The following is a 21,818-nucleotide window of genomic DNA, read 5'->3' as shown; positions in this document are numbered from 1 at the left end:
CCAGGGTGACAAGGACAGGCCATTGGCGGCCGTTTGGCGCAAAGTGTTATGTGAGATAGAGAGACTGAAGAAGGCTTGGAAGTGGGGTGGGGGGTGGGGTGGGGTTTAAGAGCCAGGTCTTTCCCTTCCCTTTCTGCAAGCCCTCGATTTACATCTCCGCAGAGACATAAGCCAGAAACTCGTCTCTGACCTTTGGCTCTCCCTTGGGGTGCAAACAAAGTTTGGAGATTTAACCCTTCTTTCCCTGCTTGGCGGCCTCAGCTGTAGCAGGATCAGCTCGGAGAGAGGCTGCTAGCTTCTGTGCCTCCTGGTGAAATTTTAATAGTGTAATTGCGCTCCCTGCTTTAGTTTTTTTTAAACAAACAAACAAAGCAGGGGACCTAGAAGAGCCTTGGTGGAGCAGTGGGCTAATGCCTCCTGAAGTAACACCAGCTGCCTGCAATTAGTGCAGGTTCGCATCCCACCAGGCTCAAGGTTGACTCAGCCTTCCATCCTTCCCAGGTAGGTAAAATGAGGACCCAGATTGTTGGGGGGAATTAAGCTGACTTTGTAATAATGCCACTTGGGTGTGTGTGTGTGTGTGAAAGCCCTAATAAGCAGGCATATACATAGAATGAAGGCTACTGCTAAGTTTGTAAGCCGCCCTGAGTCTTCGGAAAAGGGCGGGATATAAAATGGAATTTTAAAAAAAAAGACATTTTCCAACTTCCAGGACTTTCTCACTTGTTTGATTTCTGGTGGGCAAGTTGGCCTAACAGCTGAAAATAATAATAATAATAATAATAATAATAATAATAATAATAATAATAATAATAATAATAATAAGAATAATAATAATAATAATAATAATAATAATAATAATAATAATAATAATAAGAAGAAGAAGAAGAAGAAGAAGAAGAAGAAGAAGAAGAAGAAGAAGAAGAAGAAGAAGAAGTTGGAAGGGACCTTGGGGGTCATCTAGTCCAACCCCCTGCTCAGGCAGGAAACCCTATACCATTTCAGACAAGTGGCTGGCCAGTCTCTTCTTAAAAACTTCCAGTGTTGGAGCATTCACAGCTTCTGGAGGCAGGTTGTTCCACTGGTTAGTTGTTCTAACTGTCAGGAAGTTTCTCCTTAGCTCTAGGTTGCTTCTCTCGACTAGTTTCCATCCGTTGCTTCGGTAGTTTCTGTGTAGAGGCACCGATTAAAGCTGGGGTGTACCTTTTGTTTTGTTTTGTGGACCCAAGGCTGTGACATGCCAAGAGCTGCCCACCAAACTGTAGTGGGTGGCCCAGAACAATAAATAACTAACTACATGCCTTTCCAGCCTGTTCCATTTCCTCCTTGTGGTGTGCATAATAAAAGGCTTCTGCAGCACCAGCAGAGAACAAGTGCACCCACAAAGAAAGAGTGACTCAAACAAGCTAGCCAAGCTGTATTTTGCAGGGCCCGGTTTACAGTTTACAGATACTTAACATGGGGCATTCATATCCTGTAGACTTTTGAAGAGTCTGCTCGATTTTTAACCAACGACACTAAACGTGTATCCGCAAAATGTGTGTAATTGAAAACCAATTTGATGTGGGTGTGGCTGGGTTTAGGGACTAGATTTTAGATCTCCATTCGGAATGAAATTCGATCTGAGGCCGGTCACTTCTCTTATTTAGTCCCTAGCCAGTTATCTCCCTGTCTTAGCAAGTTCAACATATGTGGACTTCAGTTCCCAGAATTCCCATCCGTAGCCATGCTGGCTGTGGAATTCTGGGATTTGAATTCCACACAACTCGGAATGGCCAAGATTGAGAAATAGTGTTCTAGCCAGATCAAAAGGAGCTTCCCTCCTTCTCACAGGAGGAGACAATTGACCTGGTTCAGACATAGCGCTAAGCACAAATTAGCTTAACGATCTTTCCTTGAATAAGCCACAAGGAGATGTCGTTGGTGCTCTCTGAGCTTGGTTGTTTTCTTGCAGATGTTTCATTACCCAGATTACGTAATGAAACTACTAGGACTGACAATGTTACCTAATCTGGGTAATGAAACCTCTGCAAGAAAACAGCCAAGCTCAGAGAGTACCGAGGAATATCTCATTTCAACCCTGAGCTACAAATATTCTCCTTTATTGATAAACCGCAGTGGCTGGATTTGCACGGATTGTCAAAAAACAAAAACAGCTCTCTCTACAATATTGAGCCCAGCCACGCAGGCGTTAGTTTTAATAGTTGCCAAATGTCAAGCCCAGCTGTCTTCAACCAAGTGCCCTCTAGAAGTGCCAACTTCTAGAAGCCTTTGTGACATAGCTACTTCTGGGCATTCAGATACCACAGGGGTCCCCAACCCCCTGTCCGTGGACCAGTACCGGGCTGTGGCATGCCAGCAACCGGTCCGCACAAACGAGCAAAGCGCCATCCGCAGGATGCAGGCAGCACACAAAACCACGCACCCTCCAGTCCGTGGAAAAACCTCTCTCTGTGGAACCGGTCCCTGGTGCCCAAAAGGTTGGGGGACCTCTGAGATACCACACGCTTGGAGTGTATCAGGCTGGTAAAGGAATTGTTTGCATAACTCAGCTTTGTCCTAGGTTATTATAGAAAATTAGAATTCCATAATAATTGACAAGCCGGCAGGTCCAAGACTGTTGCTCTTCTCTCAGCCAGCTTGCTGGGTTCCTAGACTAGCCTTGAATAAATACGTTTTCTCTTCCTTGTGGGCCAGGAGAAAAGCATGGGGTAGTCTGTCCCTTAAGGGATGCGGTGGCTCAGGGGGTTAGCACGCTGAGCTTGTCAATCAGAAGGTCGGCAGTTTGGCGGGTCGAATCCCGAGTGCCGCGTAACAGAGTGAGTGCCTGTTACGCGTCCCAGCTTCTGCCAACCTAGCAGTTCGAAAGCACGTAAAAAAAATGCAAGTAGAAAAATAGGGACCACTACGGTGGGAAGGTAACAGCGTTCCATGCGCCTTTGGCGTCTAGTCATGCCGGCCACATGACCACAGAGACGTCCTCGGACAAGAGCTGGCTCTTTGGCTTTGAAACGGAGATGAGCACCGGCCCCTAGAGTCGGAAATGACTAGCACGCATGTGTGGGGGAACCTTTACCTTTACCTTTATTCTGTCCCTTGCCCTTTTTTTAATTTTGACTCATGGGAAATGAGAAAATTGGGTTTCTTTGCTCCTTGCCCCCATAAGATAATAAGCACAGTTGGGAAATTCACTTAGTGACCCCTTTGCTTAATGATCAAGTTGCCAGACCTAATTGTCACTAAACAAGGACCACCTATTATATTCTGGGCCTATGCTGCATGTCAAGCTATGGTTTGTAAGTCAACATGGTTTGGCGTTTGGCATGCAAAATTCCTAGAGAGAGCCAACAAACCACGTGGTGGAAACCTAATTAGTTGATAGATGAAAACTTTATACATTTTCTGTGGAAATGTGTACCTCCTGCTGCTAGGGACTTGCCACCTCTGGCTTTGAATGGGGAGCACACACACCCAGATCGAACTGATGCACAATTTGGGGGTCCTCTGGACTTGTACTTAAGGAACAGATGGTGGCTGTAACTAGAATGACCTTTGCGTAGGTCTTCTGCACCATTTGCATCTATTCCTCCTGACTGTCACCCATACTTTACTCCCCGCCCGCTGGTTGTCCTTGACTTATGACCACAACTGAGTCCAAAATTCCTTTTGCTAAGCAAGACACTTGTTAAATGAATTTCACCCCATTTTACAGCCTTCCTAGCTACAGTTGTCAAGTGCATAACGGCAGATATTAAGATAGTTAATTTTTTTATGTATTTTTATTTTTTTATTTTAATTCCATTTATATCCCACCCTTCTCCGAAGACTCAGGGCGGCTTACAAGCTTAGCAGTAGCCTTCATTCTATGTATATGCCTGCTTATTAGGGCTTTCACGCACACCCCCCCAAGCAGCATTATTACAAAGTCAGCTTCTTGCCCCCAACAATCTGGGTCCTCGTTTTACCTACCTCGGAAGGATGGAAGGCTCATTGGCCGTGCTTGTCAGGAGGTCACAAAAGGTGATCGCGTGACTCTAGCACACTGCAACCATCGTAAATATGAGTCAGTTGGCAAGCCTCTGAATTTTGATCATGTGACCCTGGGGATGCTCCCCACAGTCTTAAGTTGGAAAGACAGTCATCAGCCACATTTTTCAGTGCCGTTGTAGCCTCAGACGTTCACTAGATGAACTGTTGTAAGTCGAGGACTACCTGTACATCCATGTAATAAATAGACGTGTTCATACCAGGGGGAGAAATATCTCCAATCCCTTTCGGGGGGGGGGTGAGATTTAAATGTGGAAGTAGCCAAGGTAATTTTAGAAGAGACACCCTGTTGTCTCACACATTGTGGAGTAAAATGCCTCTTCAGAGACTGTGATTGCCATGTTCCCCTCCAAGATGGGTAGGCTAAACTCAGAACCACCTTCCCCCAATCTCTAAAGATAATCTGGCTCTGCTTTGAGGTTGGGAGGCTGATGAAAGCCGATGCCAGATTGGATTAAGATTGCCGGGCGAGTGGTTTTTGAGTCACGCATAATTTTTATTTTTTTCCCCCCTATCAGTCCCAGCACCATCACGCATCTATTAGATTGTGCGTCAGAGCGCACTAGAAAAGGTGGGGTGGGGTGGGGGGAAGTAATACTGATAATGAGTGGGATATAGTTCCACTCAAGATGTTTTTCCACTTCGGATGCCAAGATTCCGCCGAATAATTTTTGAATTAGCTTCTGGAAGGAGTTGCTGCTTTGGATCAATTCCCATCAGAAGGGCAAATGGATGGAGTCCTTGCAGGCCAGAAAAATTGTATGACTCTTCTCCAGAAGAGAGACATTTAGAGGCAGCGGGGGCGGGTTGGCGGGGGGTGGGGGGGCGCAGCTCAAACAAGTTTTCCCAGATTTCTCTCCCCGTCTGCAGGCTTTGCACAAAGGCAGCAGCTGACCGATGAGAATAAGGGAGCCTCTGAGTTTCTTTTTTTTTATTAAAGAGTTTTACAAAAACAAAATTTTACAATATATCCCCAAATCCCTCCCACCCCAAACCCACCCACTTCCCCCCCCACTTCCCAGAGCTAAATACAGGATTATAGTTACAATAATCATATTCTAAATAAAAATTATGCATAATATACAATTAACCAAATTCATAATGTGCTTTAACTCCCCTTTAATATAACTACAAACAACGTGCCAATAAGAATATCCCACTAAAAACTACTCATAAGCTAAATGGAACTTTTTAGTCCCATATTTGTTCTGAATATAATTTATCCATCTCCTCCAAACTGAAATATATCTTTCCTGTGAATGATCTTTCAAATAAGCAGAAATCTTAGACATTTCTGCAAGATTCGAAACTTTAAGCACCCATTCTTCTATAGTAGGCAAACTATCCTTCTTCCAATATTGTCCCACCAGTAACCGTGCTGCTGTTATCATGTTCAACATCAAATTAGTTTCTTTAACATCACAATCTACAACAATACCCAATAGAAACCATTGCGGAGAAAACTTTATCTTTCTCTTAAAAATCTTTTGAATGTTCCACCAAATTTTAATCCAAAAAGCTTTTATATTTCTACAAGTCCACCACATGTGAAAATAGGTAGCTTCTAAACTACCACACCTCCAACATTTAGACTGTAAATTAGGATACATGTTGGACAACTTCTTGGGATCCAGATGCCATCTATAAAACATTTTATAAAAACTTTCTCTTAAATTTTGAGCCTGAGTAAATTTAACATTTCTGACCCAAATTGTCTCCCAGGTGTCCAACGAAATTGGTTCCTGAATATTTTGTGCCCACTTTATCATGCAGTCTTTAACCAGTTCTGAGTTTCTACAGAGTGCCATTCAGCTCCCTCTTTTCTGCACGTATTTGGGTTTAGGAACCCAACGCGTAGAACCAGAGTAACATCGTGCAGCCTGGAGCGTCTCTGTTCAGGCCTGAAGCCGGAAGTGCCCTTTCCCAGGAACTTTTTGTCTGTTTCCCCTTCCTTGGAGAGGGTGTGTGTTTGTGTTGTTTTCTCAAGAGCCCACAAGCGGAACCTATCCTCCCTAACTCTGCTAATGCCTCTCTTGTGTGTGGGTGACACTTGTTTACTTTCATCGCCACGGGTGACCACACCAAAGAAGGCAGTACAGAAGCGAGGATTGCTTCCCACTTTTGAACGCAAAGCGCGTACAGTGCGTTTCCCTACTCTGTTCCTGTACAGCTAGTCCTCCACTTATTTATTTATTCGTTTTATATACCGCCCTTCTCCCGGAGGACTCAGGGCGGTGTACAGAGCAAAGTAAGTATACAATAAACCAACAATAAAACAAATAAAACCCCAGATCTACAAATAAAACCCCAAACCTATCAGGCCAGGCCGGCTTGCTGGAATAGATAGGTTTTTAAATCTCGCCGAAAGGTGCGAAGGTCGGGGGCCATCCGGATTTCGGCTGGTAAGCGGTTCCAGAGGATTGGCGCACCCACCGAGAATGCTCTCCCCCTGGGGGTCACCAGCCGGCATTCTCTGACCGGTGGCACCCTGAGGAGGCCCTCTCTGTGGGAGCGCACAGGACGGAGGGGGTGTTGACGCTGGCAGTAGGTGCTCCCGTAGGTAATCCGGAACCATGCCATGTAGGGCTTTGTATGTCATCACCAGCACCTTGAATTTCACCCGGAAGGCAACTGGAAGCCAGTGCAGCTCACGAAGCAGAGGTGTAATATGGGAGTATCGGGAGACCCCCCAAAAGCACTCGTGCAGCTGCACTCTGTACCAGTTGAAGCTTCCGAGTGGTTCTCAAGGGCAGCCCCATGTAAAGAGCGTTGCAGTAGTCAAGACGAGAGGTCACAAGTGCATGGGTGACTGTACGTAAGGCATCCAGGTCCAGATAGGGTCGTAGCTGGCGTACCAGACGAACCTGAGTGAAAGCCCCCCTAGTCACAGCTCCTATGTGATCTAAGGAGAGCTGTGAATCTAGAACTTATGACCACAATGGAGCCCCCGATTTCTATTGCTAAATGAGACGGTTGTTAGGTGAGTTTTGCCCCATTTTGCGACCTTTCTTGCCCCATTAGTTAAGCGAATCACTGCAGTGGTTAAGCTAGTAACACGGTTGCTAAGCGAATCCGGCTTCCCCATTGACTTTGCTTGTCAGAAGGTCTCCGGAGATGTGGATGGCCCCTGACCTTCGGTCCTTCCGCCGTGACCTGAAGACCTGGTTATTTCAACAAGCGGGTCTGGACTGATTATGGTTTAAATTAGGCTTTCCTTGGGTTAAATTGTCATGTATTTATCATATTTATTGTTTAATTCTTTTTAAATTTTTGTACTTTATGTTTCTTAATTTTTTATTGTTGTGAGCCGCCCTGAGTCCTTAGGGAGAAGGGTGGCATATAAATTTAATCAATCAATCAATCAAAAAGGGATCGATGACATGAGCCCAGGACACTTGCAACCGTCGTAAATGTGAATCAGTTGCCAGTCATTTGAATTTTGATCGTATGACCATGTGGGCGTAAGTATGAAAAATGGCCATTAGTCACTTTTTTTGTGCTGTTTTAACGTCGAACGGTCACTAAATGAAGTGAACTGTTGAAAGTAGAAGACTTTCTCAGAGGGAACATTCATAGATTCATAGGATTATATTTAAATATGTGTGTTTACATTCTTTCCTCGTGGATCCTTGTCCCTCTGTTTCTTCTTATTTCCATTTTTGAATTTTTAACTCTTAAGCTCCCTTTGAACAGGACCCGCTTCTTTTTTTTGCTATCGAGGTGTGTGCTTGGCATATTACTAGGAATAATTTTATGGCCAATCTCTTTAGAAACCACATTCCCGTTGAAATCAGGGGGTACCTTCAAAAAGCAGTGTAAAGAATCTGCTGAACCAAAGAACCACATAGCTCATCATCCTGTTCCCATAGTGGTCATCGCTCACCTTCACCCATATGCCCCAGTATATTGCTCTTAGGCCCGAAGTAATGGCCAGTTTGATTAGTAATGATTAATAGCCAAGGGGATGTCTTGGTAAGTAAATTCACCGCGAGATTGCTTTCAAACTGTAAAGAATTGCAGTATCCTATGTCATCGCTAATAATAATAATAATAATAATAATAATAATAATAATAATAATAATAATAATAATAATAATAATAATAATATAAAGTTGGAAGGGACCTTGGAGGTCATCTAGTCCCACCCCCTGCTCAGGCAGGAAACCCTATACCATTTCAGGCAAATGGCTGTCCAGTCTCTTCTTAAAAACCTCCAGTTTTAGTTTACAGACTGGAAGAAGTCTATGCAAGAGAAGCGTTAAGGAAGCACAGCAGTCCTTTTGGACTTACGTGTCATTCAGGAGCAAAAATATTGCTGGTAAAAGCAGAAGCTGATTCACTCTCCCTTCCATGAAAAGGTCATTAAGCCATAATATTGCATCTATCAGTTTAAAAGGATTGATAAGACGGAGCAAGTCTAAAGACAGACAACAAAAATGGTGGAGGTCTGAGGGACAAAACATATCAGGAGAGATTGGAGGAACTGAATAAGTACAGCCTGCAGGACAGAAGGGAAACGGGGGGGGGGGGAAACATGATTGAAACCTTTAAATATATTAAGGTTGTGACTAATGTTTTAGATCAGGGGTATAGGCAACCTTGTCTCTTTTATGACTCGTGGACTTCAACTCCCAGAATTCCTGAGCCAGCCATGGTGAGGGGAAAGGGAGAGGTTTCCAAGCTGAGCCATGCTGGCTCAGGAATTCTGGGAGTTGAAGTCCACGAGTCATAAAAGACACAAGGTTGCCTACCCCTGTTCTAGATAAAGGCAGCCTTTTCAGTGTTAAGCAAACAAAAAACAAAAAACAGCATAATCCCAAACTGACATGAGGGATGTTCAGAAGTAATGTTAGAAAGTATTACAGGCAGTCCTCGACTCACAACAGTTCATTTAGTGACCGTTCAAAGTTACAACGGCACTGTAAAAAACTGAGTTATGACCATTTTTCACAGTTACAACCTTTGTAACATCCCCATGGTCACTACTTATGACCGTTGCTACATCCCAAGGTCATGGGATCACTTCTTTGTGACCTTCTGACAAACAAAATCAATGGTGAAAACAGATTCACTTAACAGCCAGGTTACTAACATCAACTGCAGGGATTCACTTAACAACTGTGGCAAGAAAGATCATAAAACGGAGCAAAACTCACTTAACAAATGTCTCACTTAACAACAGAAATTTTGGGCTCAACTGTGGTCATAAGTCGAGAACTACCTGCACTACAGAAAGAGTAGCAGAAGCTTGGAACCAGTGAAGACAGTGGGTCAGTTATCAGTAGCTGAGTTTAAACATGCTTGGGATAAACACATGTCCCATCATCCCACAAAAATTATAAAATTTAAAAAAAAGTAATTAATGAGAGGCCCATGGTGCTCTGTGAGCTTGCTTGTTTTCTTGCAGACGATTCATTGCCCAATTTAGCCCTCATGACGTTACCTAGTTAGGTAATGAAACGTCTCCAAGAAAACAACCAAGCCCAGAGAACACCAAGACACTCCTCATTTCAAACCTGAGCTACAAATATTCTCCTTTATTAATAATAATTAAAAGTAATAAATACATCAATAAGTGAAAAAGAAAACAAACAAAACGTCAAAGGGCGAACTCAATGGACCCCTAGGTCTTTTTCTGCCGTCAGTTTTCGATATTTCTTAGGAAATAGGAAGGGGGAAGGCAATATTTTAAAAATAAACCTTACTGGGTCTTGGAGAAGAGGAAAGATAACATCTCGGGTTGAGCTTGACTTAGAGTAGGCATAGGGTTTTTTTGGTGACAATCTGGAAGTGCCTTGCCACTGCATTTGGTGGATTGTTTTTCTGCCTTCCCTGTCTAGTCTCCAGTCTTGGAAATGGCTGGTAGTCTCCCATCAAAGTACCAACCATATCTGACTTTAGCTTTGTCAAAGTCAGCCAAGATTGACTACATGCTCTGTTACCTTGCTGACTATTTGGGGTAGGGCTGGCCAAGTAATCTTTGAGACTCTAGAAAGAGTGCAGAGAAGAGCAACAAAGATGATTAGGGGACTGGAGGCTAAAACATATAAGGAACGGTTGCTGGACTTGGGTATGTCTAGTCTAATGAAGAGAAGGACGAGGGGTGACATGATAGCAGCGTTCCAATATCTCAGGGGCTGCCACAAAGAAGAGAGAGTCAAGCTATTCTCCAAAGCACCTGAAGGCAGGACAAGAAGCTACGGATGGAAACTAATCAAAGAGAGAAGCAACCTAGAACTAAGGAGGAATTTCCTGACAATAAGAACAATTAATCAGTGGCACAACTTGCCTCCAGAAGTTGTGAATGCTCCAACACTGGAAGTTTTTAAGAAGAGACTGGACAACCGTTTGTCTGAAATGGTATAGGGTTTCCTGCCTGAGCAGGGGGTTGGACTGGAAGACCTCCAACTCTGTTATTTTATTCCATTCCAAGGATCTAGAGCTCCAGAAGAAGACTAGGGGCCTATTATATGTTATCAAACCCTGCAGAATAGAACAGTTGATGTGGGGGTTGTGGTTTTCCTCCATCGGTTTAACCAAAATGACACTGATAGCCGTGGTGGAATAGCGGCGCAATGGTTAGAATGCAGTATCGCTGGCTAATTCTGCTAGCAGTTTGGTCCTGACCGTCTCAAGGTTGATTTAAATTTCCATCATCCAAGGTCAGTAAAATGAGGACCCAGATTGTTGGGGGCAACATGCTGACTCTGTAAACCAATTAGAGAATGCTGTAAAGCACTGTAAAGTGGTATATAAGTCTAAGTGCTACTGCTATATTTATTCAGGAAAATATTTTCCTGAAGTTTTCAAGTTTTTAACGAGACATTTATTTAAGATTTAAAAACAGGGAGAATTTAAACGAATCATTGAATTTAAAGAAAACAACACCTGATACTAAAAAACTTTGCAGAAAGGGCAACGGTACTTTTAATTATGGAGCTCTCTGTTCAGCCTTGTTGGAGAATTAAGACAGCACATAAAAAGCTGTGCCCATTGCCAGGCCTTCTTGTGGCTCAGCTATTTGGTCATTAGCCATTACCTGACTTCCTTCCAAAATAATGATAGACAAAGCCTGGCCCATTTGATACACCTTGAAGCTGCCTTTCCATAGTGTTGGAATAAGGAAGGAAATACAGGCAGTCCTCAACTTATAACATTTCATTTAGTGACCATTCGAAGTCACAACGGCCCTGAAAAAAAGTGACTTGTGACCATTTTTCACACTTAGGACCGTTGCAGCATCTCCATGGTCACGTGGTCAACATTCAGATGGTTGGCAACTGACTCATATTTATGACGGTTGCAGTGTCCCAGGATCATGTGATCTGCTTTTGCGACCTTCTGGCAAGCAAGGTCAATGGGGAAGCCAGATTCATTTAACAACCGTGTTACTAATTTAACAACTGCAGGGATTCATTTAACAACTGTGGCAAGAAAAGCTTGTAAACTGGAGCCAAACTCATTTGGGGCTCAGTTTTGGTCTTAAGTCAAGGACTACCTCTTACCACTTTGGCACCCCTACAGGTAGTGACATCTTTAGGCTGTCTTCTTAATGAATCAAAGAAAAGGTGAAGGCAACAGCCAAAGTCAGAATAGCGGTATCACAAACAGGGAGTGTTTGTGCCATGGTTTAAGTGCAAGCAGGGACACGGCCAGATAAAAACAAGCAACAGTGCCAATATCAAGAATCTGGGTAAACAGGTATGTCATTAGCAAGCGCTGGAAGCTTTTGAGGCTCAGTGCCAGCCACAAATATACCAACAGGGAGTTCCATAACCGAGGCACTGATATGAGGAATGGCTGTTCTGGATTCTTATTTGGTGAATCATGAGCCAATGTGACAGTCTCAAGAGGAATATCTCCACTAGGACCGGGGGCGACATGACAGCAGTGTTCTATCTCAGGGGTTGCCACAAAGCAGAGGGGGTCAATCTATTTTCCAAAGCACCTGAGGGCAGGACAAGAAGCAATGGATGGAAACTAACCAAGGAGAGAAGCAACCTAGAACTAAGGGGAAATTTCCTGACAGCTAGAACAATCAACCAGTGGAGCGACTTGTCTCCAGAGGTTGTGGGTGCTCAAACACTGGAGGCTTTTAAGAAGGGACTGGACAATCATTTGTCAAAAATGGTATAGGGTCTCCTGCTTTGAGCAGTGGGTTGGACTAGAAGACCTCCAAGGTCCCTTCCAACTCTGTTATTCTGTTGTTCTGTCTTGGTGGATGGTCAAGTACCTCCAAGGAATATGCACGGTACTAAAAAAGTTTTCTTCTCCATGTAGATGTTGAGCCCTCTCCAGAAGTGCGGCTCTGAAGGTTGCCTCGTAGATTGTGACTTCCTGCCATGGCAGCGGAGTACCCTTCGGAAGCAGCATCAGAGCTGTGAGGATCCGGAGTTGAGGAACGACTGTGAAAAGCAGGAGAAACCTTCCACCCCAAGCATTCGCTTAGATGACACCGAGGTGATCAACTGTCTTCAGCTCCCGCTTCAAGACCCGGGAGGGTTCTGGCGCTCTCGAAGCGAAGGACGCTTGGATCAACAAGGGGCACCATGCCAAAGGGTAACTGAGGAAGGGAACAAAACAGGAAGTGGGTGGAGCTTGCCGTCCCCCAAATCTTTGAGGAAAGAGCGACAACTGGGCGAGAAATTGATAGCAGCAAAGCAACACCTGAGGAATTTCTTTGGCGGATCAAATAAAGTCAGTGGAACTTCTTCTTGATTTCTTACTAAGCACCTTAACAATGCTTTCTTTCTCCTCCTCCTCCTCCTCCTCCTCCTCCTCCTCCTCCTCCCCCAAAATGCAAGCCGAGACCGTTTTTCATTTGCTTCTCCATTTCTTTTTTAGTTTGCTTGTAGTCTAAACATCTGAGTGTCTTTATTCCCACTGGTTTTAATCTCTGGAATTTGCTGCTGTGAAAAATATATCCCATTAAGATTAAATAGCTCGCAATTAATGATCAAGGAAAGGTTATGGTTGAGGGCCTGGGATAATACTGAGCGCTTTGTTGGGTTCCCCACAGGGGCTAGTGAATTACTCAGAGAGACTGGGAAGCCTTCTTTTGCCATTCTCCAAACTCCCTTCCCCCACCTGATATTTTAATGTTTTAGTTTTTTTAAAAATAAATAAATAAATAAACAAGAAGCTGACATGCCGCGGAACAAAGAGTTCTCCTCCAACAGCATTTTCATTAGCCAAAATGACCATGTCCTCAAGCATTCATAGCCAAGAAAATTTGCTGAAGTCTAGGGTGTTGCATAGAGGGACGCGGTGGCTCAGTGGGTTAGGACGCTGAGCTTGTCGATCAGAAGGTTGGCAGTTTGGCGGGTCGAATCCCAAGTGCCGCGTAACAGAGTGAGTGCCTGTTACGTGTCCCAGCTTCTGCCAACCTAGCAGTTCGAAAGCACGTAAAAAAAATGCAAGTAGAAAAATAGGGACGGTGGGAAGGTAATAAAAATAAACAAGAAGCTGACATGCCGCGGAACAAAGAGTTCTCCTCCAACAGCATTTTCATTAGCCAAAATGACCGTGTCCTCAAGCATTCATAGCCAAGAAAATTTGCTGAAGTCTAGGGTGTTGCATAGAGGGACGCGGTGGCTCAGTGGGTTAGGACGCTGAGCTTGTCGATCAGAAGGTCGGCAGTTTGGCGGGTCGAATCCCAAGTGCCACGTAACAGAGTGAGCGCCTGTTACGTGTCCCAGCTTCTGCCAACCTAGCAGTTCGAAAGCACGTAAAAAAAATGCAAGTAGAAAAATAGGGACCACTGCGGTGGGAAGGTAACAGCGTTCCGTGCGCCTTTGGCGTCTAGTCATGCCGGCCACATGACCACAGAGACGTCCTCGGACAAGTGCTGGCTCTTCGGCTTTGAAACGGAGATGAGCACCGGCCCCTAGAGTTGGAAACGACCTTTACCTTAGGGTGTTGCATAAAGGAGAATATTTGTAGCTCAGGGTTGAAGTGAGGGGTCCTTGGTGCTCCCTGAACTTGGTTGTTTTCTTGCTGACGTTTTGTTACCCAAATTAGGTAACATCGTCAGTGCTGGTGTTCCCATTTGCGTACTTTCTGAAGCGTTTGATGCCCGTATGTGGAACCAATAAAGGAGAATATTTGTAATTCAGGGTTGAAATGTTGGGGGTCCTAGGCTAGCACTGAGAGGGACCTCGGAGTCTTAGTAGACAATCACTTCAATATGAGCCAGCCGTGTGCTGCAGCTGCCAAAAAAGCCAACACAGTGCTAGGCTGCATTAACAGAGGGATAGAATCAAGATCACGTGAAGTACTAATACCACTTTACAATGCCTTGGTAAGGCCACACTTGGAATACTGCATCCAGTTTTGGTCACCACGATGTAAAAAAGATGTTGAGACTCTAGAAAGAGTGCAGAGAAGAGCAACAAAGATGATTAGGGGACTGAAGGCTAAAACATATAGGGAACGGTTGCTGGAATTGGGTATGTCTAGTTTAATGAAGAGAAGGACGACGGGGGACATGATACCAGTGTTCCAATATCTCAGGGGCTGCCACAAAGAAGAGGGAGTCAAGCTATTCTCCAAAGCATCCAAAGGCAGGACAAGAAGCAATGGATGGAAACTAATCAAGGAGAGAAGCAACCTAGAACTGAAGAGAAACTTCCTGACAGTTGGAACAATTAATCAGTGGAACAACCTGCCTCCAGAAGCTGTGAATGCTCTTAACACTGGAAGTTTTTAAGAAGACACTCGACAGCCGTTTTTCCGAAATGGTATAGGGTTTCCTGCCTGAGCAGGGGGTTGGACTAGATGACCTCCAAGGTCCCTTACAACTTGACAACGACGATGATGATGGGTAATGAAACGTCAGCAAGAAAACAACCAAGCTAAGGGAGCACCAAGGATCTAGAAAAGAGACAGAGGTAACTTGAGGTTGCAGAGGGCTTTCCTGAAATGTTGAAGGTGGCAGTAAGCAAGTTCATAGTGTACTTTCAGGCAAATTGTGTCTCTGGGTGCCAGCCGTATCCACCATGTCACCGGCAACGATGTGATGAGTTTGTGAGATGCTCATGTCATGTCACAATTCCAAATGTATCCCCAAACAGGGTCTCTTTAGAGACACCAAGGTAGAGAGCTCAGTGGGAAGTACGCACTGCCATCCAATTGTGGGGAGGGGAGGGGGAAAAGCAAGATGGTGGCCACGGCAGCGATATCACAGCCTTGCCTTTGTACATGTACATACATTAATGCATTATAAAAGGGATGAGACTTCAATTTTGCCTTCCTGGAAACACTTACCCCAGGAGATGCCAATGGAACAAAAAACATTTGTCTAAAGGAAAAACAGGTGTAGTCCTCAGAGCAAAGAAAGGGAAAAAAAACACAATTGGATTTCAACTTGCATAATTTCCTGTCATGCACAGCTTTCAGCTTTCAGGTCCCAAATGAAAACCCTCTAATTGTAAGTCATCATTTTCAAGCCGGGAGGATTTACCTAGGTAGAGGAGCCTCTCTGCCCCTGGGACTCTGTGGTTCTCTGCCCCACGTTGTGGTGGTGCCTGATGTATGGCTACGGTGGCCAGTCCTTTTTGAAGCAAAACAGTTCCTTTCTATCCCCGTTGCTAGCTGAAGCCAGTGTGTTGCCAGATTGGTATTCAAATAGCATTTTCCCATCAACTGCAAGAATAAAAGACAGGATGCTTCAGTCTTACTCAGAGTAGACCTCATAACACAACCCATAACTAAGAATGAACCCACAGTCCAAACGGGTTCCTTAATTATCTGGCCAGTCTAAGGGAAAAGGTTGAGCCATTTTTCTATAAAGTAAATTCCCAATTAAGCTGACTTTGTAATAATGCCGCTTGGGGTGTGTGTGAAAGCCCTAATAAGCAGGCATATACATAGAATGAAGGCTACTGCTAAGCTTGTAAGCCGCCCTGAGTCTTCGGAGAAGGGCGGGATATAAATGGAATTAAAATAAAATAAAAAATAAAATAAAATAAAAAAACTGGAGAATAACAGAATAGACTTGGAAGGGATCTTGGAGGTCTTCTATCTAGTCCACAGGTCTGCAACCCGCGGCTCCGGAGCCGCATGCGGCTCTTTCAGCTGTCTCCTGCGGCTCCCGGTCCTCTGCCATGTGCAGTCCCCCCCAAAAAAAAGTGGGACTAAAAAAGTTCAACCAATCAGTTCAAATATGCAGGGTAGGTGCATATCTCGCCTTGGCTCCACTCTTCAGTCAAACCCTGTTCTGCGCATGTGTGCATGTACGTGCATGCGCACATATTTTTTGCGGCTCCCAGTTTTTCCTTTTGTGAGGGAACCGGTTCCGAGTGGCTCTTTCACTGTTTCAGGTTGCTGACCCCTTCTAGTCAAACCTCCTGCTCAATAGGAGACCCTATACCAGAAGTATAGGAGACCCTATATCAGCTCAACCTATTGAACACCATGGACCGGTTCTGTGGAGGGAGATTTTTCTGAGGACCGGAGGGGGCCTGGTTTCATGTATTGCCTGCATCCCATGGATGGAGCTTTGCTTGTTTGTGCAGTCTGGTTTCCGGCATGCCACAGCACAGTGCCAGTCCATGGACTGGGGGTCGGGGACCCCTTCCCTATACCATTTCAGACAAATGGCTGTCCACTCTTTTTTTTAAAAAAAAAAAAAGCTTCAGTGATGGAGCGCCCACAACGTCTGAAGGCAAGCTGTCCCACTGATGAATTGTTCTCACTGTCAGGAAATTTCTCCCTAGTTCTAGGTTGGTTTTCTTCTTGGTAAGTTTCCATCCTGTTGCTTCTTGTCCTGCCTTCTGGTGCTTTGATAAATAGGTTAACCCCCTGGTCTTTGCGGCAGCCCCTCAAATGTCGGAAATTTTTCTTTAAGTTGGTCTGTGGGTCATGGTTTCTTGCAATATGGCTTTTATTTTCAACTGCAAAACCTCGATCCAAGGTGGGATTCTTTGCAAGACTTTAGAAAGCTGAGTTTTCTCTAAAGTGTTTGGGAGAACAGGAGTGTGCAGCAGCTCACATTTCTCCTTGAGTGGAGTGGCACAAATTTCTGCGTTCCCCCAGCAGGACTGAGATTTTTTGGTTTTTGTGGTGTTCTGAAAACTCATCCATCGTATGCATGGAAAAAAAATGGTGGGGACAGGTTTTTTTCTCGGAAGATTTGGGGGCAAGGGGAAAAGGTTTTTTGATGCCCTTCATTCCCTAATCTAATAGATGTTTAAAAGTTAAACATCTATCACCTGATAGTGGCAGGAAATGATGCAATCTGTTTTCAGCAACTTTGATCAAAAATAGATTCAGAGGCTGCCTGAAGATTTGAGTCTTCAAGTTGCCCATCTCTGTTCTGGAGTAAAACATAAGGAAGGCCTCAAGACCCCAAGAAATTTAGGGCTGTCAAAAGCTTATAAGCCACGTGATCCTCAGTAAGTTTCAGGGGAAGTCCACTTTGTGAGAATTATCACAAATGAGCACTACATGCAAATGTTGAATATATATACATTTTGGTAAACTGAAAGAGCTCTTGTTCAGAACATTTGAAAGAGAATCTCATCTACAAGGATTTTTCATATGGAGATCAGCCAGATATTAATGCCTACTTCTTTGTACAAGGATTTTTCATATGGAGATCAGCCAGATATTAATGCCTACTTCTTTGTACAAGGATTTTTCATATGGAGATCAGCCAGATATTAATGCCTACTTCTTTGTATGATTTTAGTAGATGAGCAAATACGTTTGATTTCCCAGTATAGGTAATCCTCAACTTACAATTGTAATTGAGCCAGGAATCACGGTTCTTAAGTTGTGGTCATTAAATGAGTCACCATGTGACCAGATTTTATGAGCTTTATTTTTGTGGCAATTATTAACAAATGCCATGGTTGTTACCTGAATCTGTTTTACCCAATGGTCTTTCTTTGCCGGAAATCAGAAGTAAATGCCGGAAACTGGCAAAAAAAACAAAACAACAACATTGAAAACCATGGTCATGTGACTGCTGGATGCTGCAAACAGCCATAAAGGTGAACTGATTGCCAAGAATCCAAAATGTGATCAGATGACCGCAAGGTGGTTTGGTGCCACCATTGTAGCTCAGAAATCAGGTTGCAAGCGACTTTTGAGGAGGTCATGGCTGGCTGAGGAATTCTGGGACTTGAAGTCCACAGATCTTCAAGGGGTGAAGATTGAGAAACGCTGCTCTAAACTCTGATTGGAGAGAATTTTCAGTTGGTCTTTTGAAAGCATTTCATTTCAATATGTCTGTATAGGGTTGGAGGGAGGCATGTGACTTTCTCTGTCCTTAAGCTGGCTTTGTCCTTGGACAGCCATTATTCTGAGCCCACTTTGTGGATTTTCAAGGTCTGGAAAAACTGAGCAAACCTGAAGTTTCTCCCTGACAGCCCACTTGGTTTATTATTAATTGAGTAGTACTGTGGCTATCTCTTTGAAGTGTTTATTTATTTAAAGCAAGCATGTCCTGCACTTTAGCTAGATAAGTAAAGATAAATAAATAGACACAGATCCTGCCATTAGACTAAGTATTTTAAAACACACGACATAAAAGGAAGAAAAGGAACAGGGGAGGCGGAAGTATTTGCTTTCCCTGAGTTATTGCAAAGAGCCACTTTCCTCTAAAGACCTGGAAAACCCTAAAGATGGTGTCATCTTACAGATGCCCTCAGTTTGGGTCTTCATAAATCAGTCACTTCAACAGGTGCCTTGGAGCTCTCTGAAATTGGCATCTTAGGCTAGAAGATCTGGATTGTAGGCATCGAGACTTCAGTAAGGCATTTGACAAAGTAGATCACAATCTGCTTCTTGGTAAGCTAGAAAAATGTGGGATCGACAACATCACCACCGGATGGATTTGTAAATGGCTGACAAACCGTACTCGATGAGTAGTCCTTAATGGTACTACATCTATGTGGAGGGAAGTGAGCAGTGGGGTACCACAAAGTTTTGTCTTAGGCCCAGTACTCTTCAATATCTTCATAAATGACTTAGATCGGACATGTCAAACACAAGGCCTGGGGGCCGGATCCGGCCCGCGAAGTGGTTTCATGCGGCCCACGAAGCCATCCTGGAAACAGTGAGGGAACGGCCCCCACTGCCTTGGCCCTGGCCCAGAGACCCTCCTTCTGCCAGAGACCCTCAGATCTGTCCCAGTCCTGCCCAGGTCCCCATAGGCACCCTTGATGGCAATGATGTAGAGCTGGCCATGCCCACCCAGTAGGCCATACGCAGTCTAGCCACGCCCACCCAGTAGGCCACGCCCACCCAGGCCACTCCCACCCGGCCACCTGAGGGCAACCGCAATGCTGATGCGGCCTTCAATGAAATTGAGTTTGACACCCCTGGCATAGATGAAGGAATTGAAGGGGAACTCATCAGATTTGCAGATGACACTAAGCTGGCAGGAACAACCAACACCCCAGAAGACAAGCTCAGGATCCAAAAAGATCTTGACAGACTTGGAACAATAGGCCCTATCCAATAAAATGAAATTTAATGTGGAGAGAAGCAAGGCTTTACACCTGGTCAGGAAAAAACAAAGGTACAAGTACAGATTAGGCCAAAACCTGGCTCAGAAACAGTAACTGTGAGAGGGACCTTGGAGTCCTAGTGGACGATCACTTAAACATGAGCCAGCTGTGTGTGCAGCAGCAGCCAAAAAAACTAATACAATCCTTGGTTGTATAAACAGGCGTGGAATCAAAATCACGTGAAGTATTAGTACCGCTTTATAAAGCCTTATAAGACCTGGAATACTGCATCTAGTTTTGGACACATTACAAAAAGATGTTGAGACTTCGGAAAAAGTACAAAGGGCAGCTAAGACGATTAAAGGCGTGGAGACTAAAACATATGAAGAATGGGTGCGAGATTTGGGTTTGGCTAGTCTAGAGAAAAGAAGGACTAGGGTTGACATGATAGCAGTGTTCCAGTATTTGAGGGGCTGCCACGGTTTATTTTCCAAAGCACCAGAGGGCAGGACAAGAAACAATGGATGGAAACTGTAAAGTCGCATGCTTCACATAGAGACGGACACAGAGCTGGGATAAAGATGAGTTTATTCTGAACAGAACGAACTGGGGAAACAGGGAAGCCTGGCATCTATTTGTACCTGCCCAGGTGGATGGCATCCAATCAGTGCAAACCTGGGCTTCCTGCCAGTGCAGGTGACAATGGGTGTAGATCCTGGCTTCCCACCAGGCTGACCATGCCTGGGGCTGTCAACAGCTTAACTCATTAGGCTTATCCTGAGTGAGCAGTTATCGCCCGGAGCTGTCCAACCCCTCTGCTGATCTGCACCATCAGCCTCCTGCTGTGCTGTCCTTTGTGTATGCTGGGAGGCATACACTGCAGAAACTAATCAAAGAGAGAAGCCACCTGGAATTAACGAGAAACTTCCTAACAGTAAGGACAATTAGCCAGTGGAACAGCGTGCCTTCAAATGTTGTAGGTACTTCATCACTGGAGGTTTTTAAGAAGAGACTGGACAGTCACTTCTCTGAAATGGTATAGGATCTCCTGCTTGAGCAGGGGGTTGGACTAGATGACCTCCAAGGTCCCTTCCAGCACTATTCTGATTCTGACCTGCCTGGCCACTAGAGAGCAGTAGCAAGATATAGAAACTCAATTTATGTTCCCGACTATTGGTCATCCAGATATCTGCAGCCTGGATGTGGCAGCCTTTGGTGTTGGCTGTGAGATGCCCTTCAGGCTTAAATCTTGCTTTTTTTGTGTTTCAGTCACTGGCCTCCAGTGTGGAATCAGACGTAGGATCAGACTGTGATGGCAGCCATCAGAACACACAGCAGAAGCAAAAACGTCCCCGGTGAGTGTCAGTGGAGCATTAATTGCTGGATTTCAAGCTATACATCTCAAAATACATAGAATGAAGGCTATTGCTAAGCACATTGATTTGTGCTTTAGATTGTAAGCCGCCCTGAGTCTTCGGAGAAGGGCGGGATATAAATGGGATTAAAAAAAAATAGCCCTTTAAAACTATGCCTTCTTCCTGGGCATGTTGAGTAACCCACGTACTCTTTCTCTTTCTTTCTTTCTTTCTTTCTTTCTTTCTTTCTTTCTTTCTTTCTTTCTTTCTTTCTTTCTTTCTCTCTCTCTCTCTCTCCCCCCCCCCCACGCATCACTTCTCGCAACTACCTGGAAAAATCACTGCAATTTTCTTGGCAAAATTTCAAGATTAGTTTGCTCTTGCTCTCTTCCTAGTACTGAGAGAGAGGGACTGGCCCAAGGTCACCCAGCTGGCTTTGTACCAAAGGGAAGGCTAGAACTCCCAGTCTCCCAGTTTCTAACCTGGTAAATATCTATAGATAACTGCTACACCTCTTATCTTTGAGCTCCAAGTTGTAAATTCTGTATCCCTAAAACAGAAATCTTCAGTTCTGGCCAAGCTATACTCCTATTGTAAACCTGGGTGAAAAAAAAAGCTTCTCCAACCAGGTTGAAAATACCAGTCAATGTGGTAGAATTGGAATTATGGTTCAAATAACCTGGAATTCACCAGTTTAGGAAAGGCTGATCTAGATGAAGAAGTCTGAATGTGGGTTTTTTTTGGGGGGAAAGATAATATAAATATATCTCATTTCTTACGGCTGTGAATGACCTCAGTGCAGATTTTCCTTCAGATTGATAAATGAGTGTTTATCTCTCAGTCTCCTAATAGCTCTGGAATATCTAATATTAATCCTCCTGATATAGGAGATATCTCAGATGATTCATTTCACCATACAGTACTTTATTTAAGATTCCAACAGAATGATGGTTTCAGTCCA

At 44.3% G+C, this 21,818-nt stretch overlaps 1 protein-coding gene across 2 annotated transcripts in view; it reads left to right on the top strand.

The window, feature by feature from the left end:
- The window catches only part of LOC310634345 (regulator of G-protein signaling 3-like), a 46,374-nt gene that overhangs the window by 9,112 nt on the left and 15,444 nt on the right, over positions 1-21,818 (top strand). For both annotated transcript variants that reach the window (XM_083352641.1, XM_083352640.1), the window contains exons 2-3: positions 12,328-12,744; positions 20,772-20,857. In XM_083352641.1, the coding sequence (XP_083208767.1) occupies positions 12,328-12,744; positions 20,772-20,857 (503 nt within the window). The remainder of the gene's footprint in view (positions 1-12,327; positions 12,745-20,771; positions 20,858-21,818) is intronic.

The sequence above is a fragment of the Vipera ursinii genome (genome assembly GCF_947247035.1).
Source record: "Vipera ursinii genome assembly, chromosome: 2".
Taxonomy (NCBI): Eukaryota; Metazoa; Chordata; class Lepidosauria; order Squamata; family Viperidae; genus Vipera; species Vipera ursinii.
Note: the sequence above shows the minus strand (reverse complement) of the source record. Positions and strands in the feature narration are given on the sequence as shown.